This window comes from Nicotiana tabacum, chromosome 14 (genome assembly GCF_000715075.1).
Source record: "Nicotiana tabacum cultivar K326 chromosome 14, ASM71507v2, whole genome shotgun sequence".
NCBI lineage: Eukaryota > Viridiplantae > Streptophyta > Magnoliopsida > Solanales > Solanaceae > Nicotiana > Nicotiana tabacum.
Genome location: NC_134093.1, coordinates 114,234,146 through 114,251,289, shown reverse-complemented (window position 1 = coordinate 114,251,289; position 17,144 = coordinate 114,234,146). Strand labels below are relative to the sequence as shown.

At 34.4% G+C, this 17,144-nt stretch overlaps 1 protein-coding gene across 1 annotated transcript; it reads left to right on the top strand.

Annotated features, from left to right (window-relative positions):
- The first annotated feature begins 3,294 nt into the window (after window positions 1-3,294).
- Window positions 3,295-8,848, top strand: LOC107765701 (protein transport protein SEC23 G-like). The gene is made up of 2 exons (XM_016584373.2): window positions 3,295-4,182; window positions 7,046-8,848. The coding sequence occupies exons 1-2, from the start codon at window positions 3,514-3,516 to the stop codon at window positions 8,699-8,701; spliced, it is 2,325 nt and encodes a 774-aa protein (XP_016439859.1). The 5' UTR covers window positions 3,295-3,513; the 3' UTR covers window positions 8,702-8,848.
- The last annotated feature ends 8,296 nt before the right edge of the window (window positions 8,849-17,144 follow it).

Below are 17,144 nucleotides of genomic sequence, written 5' to 3'. Positions count from 1 at the left end.
ATATCTTGTTGCTAATCATGACAAGAATGACCTATCAAATGAAAAACAAATCCGAGAAGAAATTTCTCAAAGATAAGCGTGTTGAAAAAGTAGCGCTTTCCAATAAGCAAAAAGCTCTTAGTAAAAGAGCGATGGATCTTTCCACCTTATGTGGAATTGATATAGCAATTATAATTTTTTCAATTACTGCTGAACCGTTTTTATTTGGTAATCCCAATGTAGAATCGGTCGTTGAGCGATTTTTACCAGCAAAACAACCATTTTACAACATGTCAAGCCGTGAGACAACACATGAAAAGCTTGAAGTTTGTGGAAAAAAGGATAAAATGAAAAAGAAGGAAAAGAAGGCAACAAATGAGGAGGAAAAAGGAAAATCTACATTGGAAATTTTCAACCCAACTAATTTGGAAAGACTCGAGAAGCTGATGCAAGAGATTGACGAACTCGAAAAAGATTTGACTCAGAAAATTGATGAGTTACAATTAGAGATAGGTGCAAAAGAATCAAAATCTGTACTCGAAATGAATGTAACAAATCCTTCAACCAATTGGTTAAGTCTTTAAATAGAAATTTCGATATAATGAATATGAATATAGTTTAATGTGTTTCTTTTTAATGATGATGTGTCTCAATGAATTTATTGTTGTTCATTGTTTATATTTTGTTTCCTCCAATATATATTGCTTTCCAATATGCTTCCTGTTTCCACAACTTCTCTTTCCAACCTAACATTTTCCTTTCTTATCTGGAGTACTAGTATTATTCTCGTATTTTCTAACTTTAGATCTTTTTTACTATCCGTTGTTTTGTTTGCTCTGGTTCTATTATTTTCTGGCTGTTGTTACTGCTTCTCTTTCCGTATTTCTTTGTCATTAATATTGTGATTATGCGTTTCTTGAGCAGAGGGTCAACCAGAAATAGCTTCTCTACCTACAAAAGGTAGGGATAAGGTCTTTGTGTATTCTACCCTCTCTAAACCTCACTTGTAGAAATACATTATATATGTTGTTATTGTTATTGTTGTTTTCTTATTTTCACAAATTTTCACATCCCCACACACATCAGCTATAAATCAAATGTAATTAATTGGGTTATTATACGTTATACATTATCAAATTTAGGTAACGGTAGTAGTGTTTCATAAGAATGTGATAAATTTACATTCTTTTTTCAGAAATTATTATTTTGTATCAACATGTTGTATGATTTAATTATATTTACAGAAGACTGTATTATAAACTTTAATTTGATGAGTTGTTTAGTAGAGGTCTATATGTTACATCCAAATCTGATGGTTTAATTGTGATTCACAAAATAGAGAGAATCACATCTAATGCTCAATTTGGAAATGGTTATCACCACAAGTCTAAGCTTAACACTGTTTGGACATTGAAGTTAAGGTTAGAAAAATCAAAATTGGTATTAGGTTTGTAAAGTACTGTTGTATTTGGAAAGTTGTAGCTTTAAAACAAAAAGATGGGAAAGTTGAAGATTTGTGAATTAAAGTTGGAAAATTAGAAAGCAAGTCTTTATAAAAATAAATTAAAATTTCAAATATAAAACGATCCATCGAGAAATGATAAAGACTGACCAAGCCAATTATGATACAGTGTTACAACTTACAAGTAAATACAATCTTAGCAAACTAGAAAGGTGGAAAATTTTCTCTAGGTTTTAATTTGGAAATTGTTAGGTAGCACCAAAATAAATTTTTCGTGTATTTGGACAACCATTGAAGTAAAGGTGAGAAAAAATAATTTGAAATTAAAGTTGGAAGAAAAAGAGAAAGGTATTTGTTGTGTTTGGAAAGTTGTAACTTAGAAAAAGAAAGTCTGCAAATATTGAAGATTTGTGAGTTGAAAAAGGAAAAGCTAGGTCTTGTCATAGCAACTAATGTAAAAAAGAAAATTCAAATACAAAATGATTCATTGTGAAACAGCAAATGCTGACAATGCCAATAATGCTTAGCTGGTTTTCTCGAATGATCAACCACACTATTACTAAGATACAACTAAAATTCCTACCGGAAAGAACAACATAAAAAAAAAAATCGATCTACTAAAATTCGTTACGGATAGGTCGAACCCAACAACTTTAGTCTAAATCTTGTATTTGTCTTATTAAATTTATTGAATATGTATAAATTATTAATTTAGAACCCGATAACTTAAAAGAATTGGAATCTCACACCCATAAACCTTAAATTCTACATCCGCCTCTGATCAATCGGAGACAAGTAGCTATTGTTAACCAGGAGTTCAAATCCTTCTCTTTTTTCACCTTAACCTAACTAAGCAGTGTTAATGACAATTTTTTTACTTGAAGTACATATTCAATCAACAAAATGAAGAACAAATTCAAGTTAAAATTCAAATTTGCTCTCCACCACATAAACAAATACCAATTTGTAAGTTGAAATATTTCTTAAACAAAGTTTACCTATGCTGCTCGAATTTTTAAAAAATATTTGCAATATACGCGTTGGATCTTCCAATAGTACTAGCACATATTAAGTGATACTTCACAAAATTCGAGCAACACATACATATTGACATCTTCTAAAAGTATCGATACATACCCAATAATATTTTTAAAGAATTTGAACAACACACCGACATTTTTATGAGTTCGAGCATCACAAATATCACAAGTGAATCACCCATGCTGCTCGGATTCTTAAAGAATGTTGTTGTGTGAGATTCTTCAAAAGTAATTAATATGTACTTATACTGATGAGTAGGATGTCAATAGTTCGGTTCAGCTAGGTTTTTTATAAAATTTGTACCATATTAAATTTTCGGTTATTCCATTTTGTATAATCAAAATTAGATTTTTCAAAACTGTCCAAATTATTTCAGTTAATTTTTCGGTATTTTTTAAAAATATCATGCTAGAGTCGCTAGTCGAAGTTAGAATGCGATAATGTGTACTTACATAGGACTTTAGCCAAACTCTCTAGATAATTTTACTATTTTAAAAGTGATGATCAAAGAAAATTTCTATTTTGGTAAAGTCGCTAGTCGAAGTTATAAAATTAAAAACTTACAGTTATAAATTTATATAGAAACATACGATTTTATTAAAATAAATCTAATAAGCGATTCGGTATGGTTGGTTTAATCTATTTTTAAATATCTATTGACACCCTGCCGATGGGTAATAGCAGATTTTGATAAAATTAGTATGTAAAATTTAATTCAAACACTATCATTATAAATAATATATATTCAGTAATACTTTTAGAGGATTCGAACAAAACAAAAGCTACCTAAAATCTAGTCTAGTCCTAAAAACATCTGTCACGTGACTTTATGACGTGTTCACACACTTTCACTATCAGAAGAATCTTTCTTTTTCCCCGTTAAATTCATTCCTTCACTCGGCGGCCCACCTTTTTCCTTTCTCCGTTGGCCGTCCGACGGAATCTCTCTTAAAACCCTAAATTATGTAAACTAACTACCCTAAATTTTCCCTTCAAATTTCAATATATCCCTAAATTAATTCCATTTTCCCATGGATTTCGTGGAACTGGAGGCAATTGAAGGTCTCCGGTGGTCATGGAATTCATGGCCAATTTCAAAATCCGAATCCTCAGCCCTAATTATCCCTTTATCAATTATGTGCAATCCGTTAATGCAATTTAACGAACTCCCTATACTTAATTACGATCCCGTTACTTGCTCTCAATGCGGCGCCGTTTTAAACCCTTACGCCCGTGTTGATTACGCTTCGCGAATCTGGAATTGCCCGTTTTGTTACCGGAAAAACCCGTTCCCGAGATCGTATCTCGGAATTAACGAAAATAATGTGCCAGCTGAGCTTTTTCCGACGTATAGTACTGTTGAATATCATTTGGGTAAAAAGGGTTTGACCCAAAACCCGAATTCGAGCTCTAATTTTGGGAATGTGTCGATGTTATCGAAAATGCCTTCATTTTCGGGCTTGGATTGGGCGGGTTATGGGCTTGGCCCGGCATTTGTGTTTGTTGTGGATGCTTGTACTTGTGATGAGGAGCTTAGGGTGGTGAAAAATGAGCTACTTCATGTAATTGCTCAATTGCCTGAAACTGCATTGGTTGGGTTGGTGGTTTTTGATTCAATGGTTAGAGTTCATGATCTCGGCTTTGGAGAGTGCTGTAGGGTTGTGATGTTTCACGGTGAGCGTGAGCTTTCTTCGGAGCAGGTAAACAGTGTAAAGATTGTAATTTAATTGTTTATAAGAAGTTCCCACTCTGTTTATTAGGTTATCATATCATGCTTGAAAGAAAGAGTTACCTATTATTGTAGGTTAATCTTACTTGATGGTTTAAAGAATCTTACTGTCAGTGCATAGAACTTAAATCCTGAATGAGAATTATTATCCAAGTCTTTGCTAATGGGGTTATCCAGTACAATTTACTAATATGTCCGATTTATCACTACTGACCTGTTTTTGTGAAATGAATAATACTGTTGAAGTATAAGATATCGTGTAATTATAGCAAGAATAACACAATTTAAAAAGTGTAAGCCTCCCAAATGTTTTATGCATCAAAAAACAACAAGAGAATTTTTTGTGTTAGTGCTGTTATGCATGTTGCAAGCTTGCTTTTGAGTAGTAGCTCTCTGATCGAACCTTGATGAAGTAGGGAACATGCTGATCATTTCTTTCAGTAAGAAATGATAAATATACAAGGAATGAGCCTTTGTGGTTCTAGGAATTTGTGAAAGGGGAAAAAAGAGAAACCTTTGGGTATGTTTAGGACATGCACTATACTTTTAAGGAGAATAAGAATACTACGCACTAAGTTTTTAATCTTTTTTCTTCCATCAGCAAAGAAGCGTCAAAGGAAAGTTGGAGGGTCGTCATTTTGAAGTTCCTAGTTCTGCAGATGAATATACGCTCCACTTTCTATTCATATAAAACATGATATTTACCATTATAACAAGTATCATCAGCTGGGCCTGTTTACTCCAATTTGTATAGTGCACATGATCAACAGATAATAAACTTTATAGTCAAACAGTGGTAATCAATTTGAAAGGAACAAATATATGTTGTGATGAGAGACACACAAGAGGTAGGTAGCTTAAGAGGAAGTGCTTTGGTGTCTTAGGTAGCCTTGTAGCCAACAAGGCTACGCATTTAGTAGATTGAGATGTATTTATAGCTTCTCCTTCTACAACTTTTTATTGGGGTCATTTTGATTAGGGATCTCATCGCTATAACATATCTATGCCTTAATTCTAGTTTGAAACTTCGTGCTAACTAATGAATATGTGCCTAACATAAGTAAATATTATGTTGGGCCATTAAAGTGCTGCAGATCCCCTTATAACAGTTGCAAATTTGGCAAGTTACCCCATACACCATCTTTCATGATATATAACCACCTCAACATTTAATAGGTAGCAACTAATCCCTTCCGTCAGTTTTTAGCTAAGATCAATGTCAACTCTGTGAGAATTGTTTGAGATTCAGTTTCTCATATTCTCTTCTTCTTGTCATGCTCAGCATTTCAGAGCACCAAGTCAGCTACTCCATTAGCTTTTCCCCTTTCTCTTTTTCTTATTTTTTTGTCTTCTTTTCTTTAGACTTTGTTTACTCTCTTCATTTTTTCCGTAGCCCCGCGTTCTAATTTCATTTCGTGTTGCTTTCTCGTTATTTTCTGCTTTCCCCCACTTTATTCTTGTTTCTTCCACCCTATTTTAATGAGTATATGCTCCTTCATCATCCTCTTTACTATTACCCTACAACTCTTTCTCTTCCTTGGCCTCCACCCTATTCTTTTTCATATTTCTTGCAGTCCTCTTTTCTTGACAGCCAGCACGACGCCCCCACCTTCGCAGGCTAGCAAAAACTTTTTTCCCAGCAACTTATCCATCTTTCTCGTATTCTCTTCTTCTGCATTGGTACAAAGAAAAATCGGCCAGAGAAGCAACGCCTAACAAGAGTAAAAGGAGTTGAAGAAATAAAGTAAGAGAAAGCACAAAAAGGTAAAAACCGAATCATGGGAAAAAGGATGGAGAAGCAATGCATTTCATGTTCTAGACTGATGCTTAGCAATGTTGGTCCGTAGGTGAGGAAAAAGACAACAACACGGGAAAACAATATTCCTACTGCACCCTTGGACTTAATTCTGCTTAGTGACAACTAATGCAATGGATCAGTTACTTCTTTTTTGTAAGTTCAAAGGTTGCTACCAAAAATGTTCTTTTAAGGGGTTAGTTAGTTTAGAGATGTGTTTTCTTTGCTTGGTCGACAGCTAGGGGTGATTATGCCAGCCAAAAACTTGAGCAAGAGGAGGATTACATATGCTAGCTATTGCTTCATGTGCAAACACTTTGGAGATGACATGTATCATCTCTTTACTGCATTGGCAGGTAGCATCCGTTTCTGGTGGAGCTTTTAAGATGGTTCGAAATACAGTGGATTATGCCGGGTATGGTGAAGGATGCACTATTAGAACTTATGTGGGTAGTATGGACAGAAAGAAGTAGGAGAATTTTTGAAGGGAAAAAGTTTGAATTTGTACACATGAGGAATCGGCTCCTGGTAAACAAATTGACCTTTTGAGCACCCATGAGGTTCCTTTGTATAGAAGATTGGGTGTCTTTCGTAGAGAATCATATCTACGGTAGATTCTCTACTTTTTGGTCTACCTCTTCGACTTCACCATTATCAATAAATTATACTTGTAAAAAAGGGGCTAGGTAGTTCAGGCATTAGATGCCAAAATTCTTAGCGTAATTGTTTGTTGCCCAAACTCACATTAGTTTAAAAAGGTTCTGTAGCGCTTAGTGTTTCTGGATGACCAATTTTACTGATCAATATCTAAACCATAAAGAAAAGGAATAGCATTGGGATATCGCTTGAAGCAGCTTAACCAATCAAATTAAAGTAAGTTACCTCTTTGCAAATTGTTCAGTAGCCCCCCCCCCCCAACACACACGCACCCACCAACAAAATAGAAAGAAGATAAGTGTCCGAACAGCAATTTCTAGAAACTTGTTGTGCACTAAATTTCAATTTGCTCACTTTGCCCTGCATTTTTCTTTATCATCAGACCAAGCAACTCCTGGGTATTCATCATGTGAAGTACCAAGCAGGAAAAGTACCTATGGCTCCAAAACAGGGATTCCTAATACCACTATCAGAAGGGGAGTTCAGCATCACATCAGCCATTGAAGATATCCAATCATCAGCGCAGGTTATGCAAGGGCATAGACCTTTTCGGGCTACTGGAGTAGCAGTATCAGTTGCTGTTGGACTATTAGAAGGATGCTTGGTCTCTGCAGGTTCGCGTATCATGCTCTTCACCTCAGGGCCAGCAACAATTGGCCCAGGGATGATCGTAAGCTCTGATCTTGGTAATGCCATGAGGAATCATCGAGACATTGGTAATAGTTATGCTGCTTACTACAAGAAGTCCAGTGAATTCTATAAGCAAATATCAAGAAGATTGTCTAATTCATCCATTGCACTTGATCTCTTTGCTTGTTCATTGGATCAAATTGGAGCAGCTGAGCTTAGAGCTCCAGTTGAAAGCTCAGGGGGATTCATGATGTTAACAGAGTCATTTGACTCGGACCAGTTCAGAAAGTGTTTACGTCACATATTTAGCCATGACGAGGCTGGTAATTTGAAAATGTGCCTTGATGCAACTATAGAGATAGTAACAACAAAGGATGTTAAAATTTGTGGGGCCCTTGGTCCATGTGTTTCTCTTCAGAAGAAGAATGGTTCTGTCAGTGACAAGGAAATTGGCGAGGGAGGTACCTATACATGGAAATTGGGGGCACTTACTAACAAGACGTGCATTGCCTTCTTTTTTGAAGTAGGGGATGAACAGAAAGCCCAGCCTAGCTCTGCATTTTTCATACAGTTCATAACACACTATAGATATGGAAGCACAGGAATTCGGAAGAGGGTGACCACTGCTGCAAGAAGGTGGGTTGGGAACCACTCTCCGGAAATTGCTGCTGGCTTTGATCAAGAAGCAGCAGCTTCAGTGATGGCTAGGCTTGCCATTCATAGAGCAGAGAGCAATTTTTCTAAAGATGTTGTGCGGTGGCTAGATAAATGTTTGATACGTTTTGCTTCAAAGTTTGGGGATTATATCCAGGAAGACACCTCATCGTTTCGTCTTGCGACTAATTTATCTCTTTTCCCACAGTTCATGTATTATTTAAGGAGGTCTCAGTTTATTGATGTCTTCAACAGCACTCCAGACGAGACTGCTTTTTTCCGTCTGTTGTTGAACCGTGAGGGGGTAGTTGGCTCACTTATTATGGTCCAGCCAACCCTTTTCCAGTATTCATTCGAGGGTCCCCCTATTCCAGTTCTTTTGGACATCTGCTCCGTCTCTCCGGATGTTATCTTGCTCTTTGACTCCTACTTCTATGTGGTTATTCATTATGGCTCTAAGATTGTACAATGGCGTAAACTTGGCTATGAGAAGGATCCAAGCCACGACAGTTTCCGCAAACTGTTAGAAGCTCCAGAGATTGATGCAGAGCAACTGGTATCGGAGAGGATTCCTGTGCCAAAGCTTATAAAGTGTGATCAGCATAGTAGTCAGGCGAGGTTTCTCCTTGCCAAGTTGAATCCATCAGTTACACACAACTCAACATACACAGAAGGCAAAGAGCTTATATTTACGGAAGAACTGAGCCTACAAGTTTTTATTGAGCACTTGCAAGCTTTAGCAGTGCAGGGTTGATTTTGAGTGTTGTATAGAGATAGTTAGTTGTTCAAGTAGTTATACAGAAGCAATGTTGTACATTAGAAGTTAGAACCAATGTAAAATGTATCTTCGGCATTTTGATGTTTTTTTTTCTTTTGGTGAAAAGAAAAGTAGCATTTCCCACTGCCTTGCGTACGAGAAGTTCTAATATCATTTGTAGTTTTTCTCACTAACCTTAGAAGCGGACCTAAAATTTTCTTGGCCACACAAATATTTGGGACAGAGGGAGTAATAGAAGAGGGGAGGAGGGAGAGATCCGTGTCAAGATGAACACCGCCATATAAATTGGAACGGATAGAGTAGTATATTTATACTGTGGAAAAGTTTATTATATTGTATGTCAACTCCAAATAATCCACCCCTTACGCGGTGAGAATTTAGATTAGTCGGAGCCTTGGTCCATGTATCAGTCACCGGGTGGGAAATAATAAAAACCTTCAAATAATTGACAGACTTCATTTCTGTCGACTTTGTATTATTGTATGGTACCAAATGGTTTCAAGTGTTTTTATTAATATGTTGATTAATAAAAAAAAATTCAGGTTAAATCATGCGTTAATTACACTCTCTACTCGTTCTATCATAACATGTCAATATATTAGTCAAAATAATATGGAACAAAGATTAAAGTTCTATTTCTTTTTTTGTCGATGATATTCGGGTCAGCTTGCATGCACCTCGACTATTTTATCGTGTACTTTATACCTTACTACCAACATATGTACGGATAACTCTGCCTACCAAAACTTAGACAAATGAAAAGAAATCACCTTACGTTTTTGTCTTTGTTAGTGTTCGATCTTTACTTCCACTCATTAACCATTAGGTTACACTTTGAGTACCTATTTTTCTAAAATTCTTAGTACGTTCATAACTAATTAATGTGACACTGACCTTGAGATGTTAGTTTCAAATCTATGTTGAAAAATGTGATTGTCATTAGCGTTATAACAATGCTTACAAATTGGTTGATGTAAGAGTTCTGTCAAAAGAAGAAAAGAATATATTTGTAGTAGAGAGAATCTTAGGTTAGTGGTTCACGTAAATGCTTATTTAGTCTTAAGCATATTCCTTATTCATCTTGATAACATGAAAAGAGATGGATATTGATATTTATTTGATATTTTTTTCGAAAGCTTTTGTTTGATTTACCAAAACCAATAAAAGGATTTTTAAGTCAATACGATTATTTTTTGTTTCTCATTTAGTTCGGTACCCGCTTGAGGTTGGACAAATCTGAATTTCACGCCGAAAAATACCACTTCCTAAAAAAATCATTCTATACTAAGCCTCCAACCTGGGAGCTCTTTTAATAATCCTAATATAACAGCTTTTCTCTAGTCTAGGAATCACAAATCACATTAGTGTAAAAATGAAACCGACAAATCGCACCAACCCGATAATCCGCGTCAAACCGAGAAAAAAAACGACTATGGTTTGGTATTGGAAAAAAAATCCGACCATATTTGGTTTGGTTTGGTTTTAACTAAAAAAAGTCAAACCGAAACAAAACCAACCCGATATTATATGTATAGAAGTTTTAAATATATTTAATACATAAAAATATTTATTGTAGTGTAGTTTATAAATATTTCTTAAGTTTTTTCATAATTTTATCTTTTAACATATTATTTCAAGTTTGGGCTTATAATTTTGGGATGCTCCAATAAGTTTTATAGTTCATAAATGTTTAACTCAAATAATCCCTAAACCAAAATCAAATCAATACTAATGCTAATAAAACATTCAATTCAATTGTACTATGAATGAAAATAGCGTTGGATATTTATTTTTTAGCTTTTTCATGGTTTAGATAAAATGTATAACTTATTTTTCTTTTAGTGGTTAGTCATGTAAATAATAGTAGTACTTATTAGTCGTAATTTTAAATTATGTTTGTTTTCATTATGGCTTATTAATAATATTTTTATGCAATTTTATTATTTTTATTGTTGAATATTTTAGTACAATGCCATGATTCATATCATATTTGTGTTATTTTATTGAAAAACACCTTATATAGTTCTGCCTTACTAGGATTAAAGAAATATTTGGAGCACAAATTTTACATTTTATGCTATTAAAACTTTATGAAAAAATCGAAAAAACCTGAAAATTCGAGAAAAACCGAGATTAAAAAACTCGATTTTTATTGGTTTGGTTTGGTATTTAGATTTAATAACTCGATACAATTGATTTGGTTTGGTAATTAGAAAATCCGAACCAACCCGACCTATTTACACCCCTAAATCACAGTAAATATCTGAATTCATTAGTAAATACCTAACTACATATAATTATAAGTTACATCATTTTATACAAGAGTGGTTTACTCTAGTGGTGAGCACCCTCCACTTCCAACTAATAGGTTGTGAGTTCGAGTCACCCCAAGAGCAAGGTGGGGAGCTCTCGGAGGAAGGGAATAAAAAAAAAGTTACATCATTTCATATTTATCAATTATGCGGTACAAATTTAAATTTCTCAGAATCCCAAAATAAAAATTGAAGCTAACAAAAAATATATATTTATTGTCATCTCAAACCATAAATTAAGAAAAAGATTAAAGTGGACTAGTACACGGTAAAGCAAAAATAACTCAAGTGTTATAAAATAAAAACTGTAAAGTAAAGACAAGTATAGAGAGAAACTGATATATTATTCAAACTTCAAACTTATGTCCATAATGAACTGAAAACTCTTCTATTTATAGAAGAAAGGAAGCAGCTGCGAGGCTTTTCAGGAATCAACTACAAGGCTTTTCTTTAGCTGCTTGTAAGCTGTCTGCATGAGCTGCTTGTAACCTGCCTGTTTAATAAGAAGCTGCTGCAAATCATTTCATTGAGCTGCTTGCAACCTGCCTGCATCAGCTGCTTGTAGATAAATTTTAACAGAGTACTAAATGGATAATTTTTTTCAGGAAGATTATCTATAGCGGAGTAATAAATGGACATCCACAATATAATTATTTTCATAACACTCCCTCCTTGGATATTCATTAAAAGGTATTGTACCTCGTTAAAACCTTACTAGGAAAAACTCAGTGGAAAAAATCCTAGTGAAGGAAAAAGTGTATACATATTTAGTAATACGCATTTCTAACTGCCTCATTAAAAACCTTATAAGGAAAACCCTGTGGGAAAAAATCTTAGTAAGAAAAAAATGAGTACATCGTGTATTTTACTCCCCCTGATGAAAACCTTGTTTCAAATATTTGAGTCTCCGCATTCCAATCTTGTATACCATCTTCTCAAAAGTTGAAGTTGGCAAAGATTTAGTGCATAAATCTGTCGGATTGTCACTTGAACGGATTTGTTGCACATTAATATCACCATTTTTCTGAAGATCGTGTGTGTAGAATAATTTTGGTAAAATGTGTTTCGTTCTATCTCCTTTTATAAATTCTCCCTTCAATTGGGCTATGCATGCAGCATTGTCTTCGTATAAAATTGTGGATCTTTTATCACACTCCAAACCATATTTTTCTTGAATAAAATGAATCACTAATCTCAACCATACGCATTCCCTACTTGCCTCATGAATAACTATTATCTCAGCATGATTTGAAGAAGTAGCAACAATTGACTACTTTGTGGAGCACCATGATATGACAGTACCTCCACATGTAAATACGTACCCGGTTTGAGATCGAGCTTTATGGGGATCAGATAAATAACCTGTATCTGTATAACCAACAAGATCTGCACTACCTTTGTTAGCATAAAACAAACCCATATCAAGAGTTCCCTTTAAATATCGCAAAATATACTTAATCCCATTCCAATGTCTCCGAGTAGGAGAAGAACTATATCTTGCTAGTAAATTAACAGAAAATACTATGTCAGGCCTTGTAGCATTAGCGAGATACATAAGTGCACCAATTGCACTGAGATAAGGTGTTTTAGGACCAAGGAGTTCTTCATCCTCTTCTGGAAGTCGTAACGGGTCCTTATTCACTTCAAGTGATCGAACAACCATTGGTGTACTCAATGGGTGCGCTTTGTCCATGTAAAAGCGTTTTAAGACCCTTTCTGTATATATTGATGCATAAAGATCCTGTTTGCTAAATGTTCAATTTGCAGTCCAAGACAAAGTTTTGTCTTTCCAAGATCTTTCATCTCAAATTCTTTCTTAAGATATTCAATTGCCTTTTGGAGCTCTTCTGGAGTTCTAACAAGATTTATGTCATCAACATAAACAGCAAGTATAACAAATTCTAATGCCATTTTCTTTATAAAAATACATGGACAAATAACATCATTTATGTAACCCTCTTTCAATAAATATTCACTAAGGCGATTATACCATATGCGCCCAGATTGCTTTAAACCGTACAAAGATCTTTGTAATCTGATTGAATACATTTTTCGAGATTTCGAATATGCTTCAGGCATTTTCTTGTAAATCTCATTATCAAGTGACCCGTACAGATAAGTTGTAACCACATCTAAAAATTCGTAGATGGACAATATTTGGTTCATGACCAAAAACTAATTGTGACGGAGAATATTTATTATAATGTGTCGGTCTGAGATAGATAAGTGATGCTGCATGCAAGATAGTATGGCCCAAACAGTAGTGAGCAATTTTATTTTCATAAGTAGTGGTCTTACTATCAATTGCAGATATTTAATAAATGACTCTGCAAGGCCATTTTGAGTATGAACACCTTGTAGCTTTTCAACTTTTATCCCAACGGATAGACAATAATCATCAAAAGCTTGAGATGAGAATTCTCCAGCATTATCAAGGCGAATAGCCTTTATAGGATAATCTGGGAATTGTGTCCTTAATCGAATTATTTGGGCTAATAGCTTTGCAAACGCCAGGTTGCGAGATGATAGTAGGCACGCATGAGACCATCTTGAAGATGCATCTATTAGGACCATAAAATATCTAAACAACCCACTTGGTGGGTGAATAAGTCCACATATATCCCCATGTATACGTTCTAAAAAGGCAGGGGATTCAATGTCAACCTTAGTGATCGTTTTGCCTTGGTAACAAGTATCACAAGAAAATTCATCATTTGTAAGAATCTTCAGGTTCTTTAATGGATGCCCACTCGAATTTTCAGTAATTCGCCTCATCATTATTGATCCAGGATGGCCCAAACCGCCATGGCAAAGCACAAAAGTATTTGAATCAGTAAACTTCCGGTTTACGATAGAGTGTGCTTTAACTATACTAATCTTTGAATAGTATAAGCCAGAAGATAAAGTTGGTAACTTTTCTACAATGCACTTCTGGCCATAAACATTCTTTGTAATACAAAGATATTCCATATTCATTTCATCTATCGTCTCAACATGATATCCATTTCGGCGGATATTCATAAAACTCAACAAGTTTCTTCGGGACTTGGAGGAGAATAATAGCTTTTTCGGAGCCTTCAATCAAACTTATATTACCAAAAATTGTAGAAATATTTATTTTTTCCTTATGCAAATAAGAAAAGTATTTCTGATCTTTGAATATGGCATGAGTTGTTTCACTATCAATTACACAAATATCTTCATGATTGGACTTTGATCCAAACATAATTTGAGGATTATCCATATTCTTCAAAATGACATAAGCAAAATAAATATGATAGTAAACATTATTATCAAAGCATAACTTTTATTTATGTACAACTATTACATAACCATACTATCTACTACAAACAACAAAAATTAAAATATTTACATCTCTACAGATTCACTACCGATCACATGACTTGTTTCTCCTTCTGGGAGTACAAAGTAATCAGCTACATCCAAATGCATGAAGTCTAGATTATCTTCAGAAATAAAATTTGCTTCGGCATTTTTCTCTGTCTTCTTCAGGGAGGCTTGATACAGCTCAACCAGGTGCTTTCGCGTACGACATGTACGTGACCAGTGCCCTTTTCCTCCACATCTATAGCATGCATTTTCTGACTTTGCTGCTTGCACCGCTTTATGTTTTTGTTCCTTCCTTTTTTACTGCTGGTGGTGAGGAGGGTTCTTTGGCGCATTATTATTACCACGATTAGAGTTTCTTCTCCGACCACAGCCATGACCACGAATGGGGCCACGTCCTCTTCCACGCTTAGCTTGGTGGAAGTTCGTCTCATTTACTTCAGGGAATGGATAAGAACCAGTAGGTCGACTTTCATGGTTTTTCATTAATAGCCCATTATGTTGCTCGGTTACAAGAAGATGTGAGATAAGTTCAGAATATTTCTTGAATCCCATTTTTCGATATTGCTGCTGCAGGAGCATATTCGATGCATGAAAAGTGGTGAAAGTTTTCTCCAATATATCATGATCAGTAGTATTATCACCACATAGTTTCAATTGGAAAATAATTCTGAACATAGCAGAATTATACTCACTGATAGATTTAAAATCTTGTAGCCTTAGATGAGTCCAATCATAACGTGCCTGTGAAAGAACGACCATCTTCAGGTGGTCATATCTATCTGTCAAATTATCCCACAGTATGACTGGATCTTTAACAGTAAGATATTCCATTTTCAGGCCCTCATCAAGGTGATGGCGTAGGAATATCATTGCTTTGGCACGGTCTTGGTTTGATGCCTGATTTTTGTCCTTAATGGTGTCTGTCAGACCCATCGCATCAAGATGAATTTCGGCATCAAGCACCCAAGACATGTAGCTTTTGCCCGATATATGCAAGGCTACAAATTCAAGTTTAGAAAAATTTGACATTATTTAGAAAAAGAAAGTTCGTACCTGTGATACTTTCAAAGTATTTGCCCGAGATGGCAGAGTCTAGTGCTGATAACGTATTATAAAATAAAAACTAAAAAGTAAAGACAAGTATAGAGAGAAACTGATATATTATTCAAACTTCAAACTTATGTCCATAATGAACTGAAAACTCATCTATTTATAGAAGAAAGGAAGCAGCTGCGAGGCTTTTCAGGAAGCAACTGCAAGACTTTTCTTTAGCTGCTTGTAAACTGTCAGCATGAGCTGCTTGCAACCTGCCTGTTTAATAAGAAGTTGCTGCAAATTATTTCATTGAGCTGCTTGCAACCTGCCCGCATCAGTTGCTTGTAGATAAACTTCAACAGTATACTAAATGGATAATCTTCTTCAGGAACATTATCTACAGCGGAGTAATAAATAAACATTCACAATATAATTATTTTCATAACATCAAGTTAATTCTTGGGTGGAGACATTCTAAAGGGATTATAAAAACTTTAAAATAGCGAGACAACCAAATTAATAGTCAACAAAATAAGAAAAGGACAAGATATGCAGTTCAATTAGGAGTCAATTATGAGAAAAAACGACAAAATGATAAGTCAAGACATTCATTTGAAATGAAATACTTGTACAATTAAGTTGAAACCTATTCTAGTTTGACCTCACCCTGTTGATTACTTATTTATTAATGATGATTATTGACCTAAGTAAAGACAGAATCTAAGTCCTTAAATACCCTCCCTACAAAATCTGTGGTACCAAATGAAAATTGATAAAAGAAGTCGGGCCCATTTGAATATCTTATAAGAACTTTGAGAAAATGACAAAATGGTCCTTTATATTTAGAAGTGTGTCTAAAATAGTCCCTTAAATATACATATGAACAATTTTGGTCCTTTTAGTTTGTCCTCCGTCAAATATTTAACAAACTCTACTTATTAGATTTAACGGAAACTATTAAAAAAAATGGGATTTCATCATTTGGAGGTGCAATATACTGCAATTTTTGCTATTGTTGGTCTATAGATGGTGTTTGACATAGTTTTTTTTTAGGTGTAATTTCTGCTATTTTTTGTGTCTATAGTTATTGGTGTAATGAGATTATATATATATATATATATTTGTCGTTTAGTCAGGATAACCCGTAATCACCTCAACCACATAAACTAGATTAATTATACTAATAGCTTGTTTGGCCAAGTTTCTAAAATCAGTTTATTTTGAGAAGTTCTTTTCTCAAAAATACTTTTTAAAAAAATAATTTTGGTGAGAATTTAATTTAAAATATATTTTTGAGCAGTAATTAGTATTTGGTCAAGCTTTTAAAAAATATTTTTAAGTGTAACTTTCTTAAAGTGCTTTTCGAAAAAGTGCTTTGGGAAGAATCTATTTTTTCTACTTCTCAAAAGCTGCTTCTGCTACTACTCAAAATACTTTTTTTTCTTTCTAAAAGTTTGGCCAAACACCTCAAACTTTATTAGAGTTTGTGTTTTTGGCCAAAAAGAAACTTGACCAAATAAGCTATAGATCTAATAACTAGAATTTATAAAATATTTAATGGAGATCAAAACGTTAACTTTTGATAAACATAATGGAGTTAAATCGCTCAAGAGTATATTTAGGCAGCTATATTAAATCTACCAAAACAATAGGGACAAGTTTTGCCATTTTCTGGCCCGAAAACGAAATTCAAATACTAACAAAAAGGAATTTGCTTTTTT

Coding starts and splice junctions, on each gene's coding strand:
- LOC107765701 (XM_016584373.2), top strand. CDS start 3,514: ATGGATTTCGTGGAACTGGAGGCAATTGAAGGTCTCCGGTGGTCATGG. Junction 4,183..7,045: donor GTGAGCTTTCTTCGGAGCAG/GTAAACAGTGTA, acceptor CTTTATCATCAG/ACCAAGCAACTCCTGGGTAT.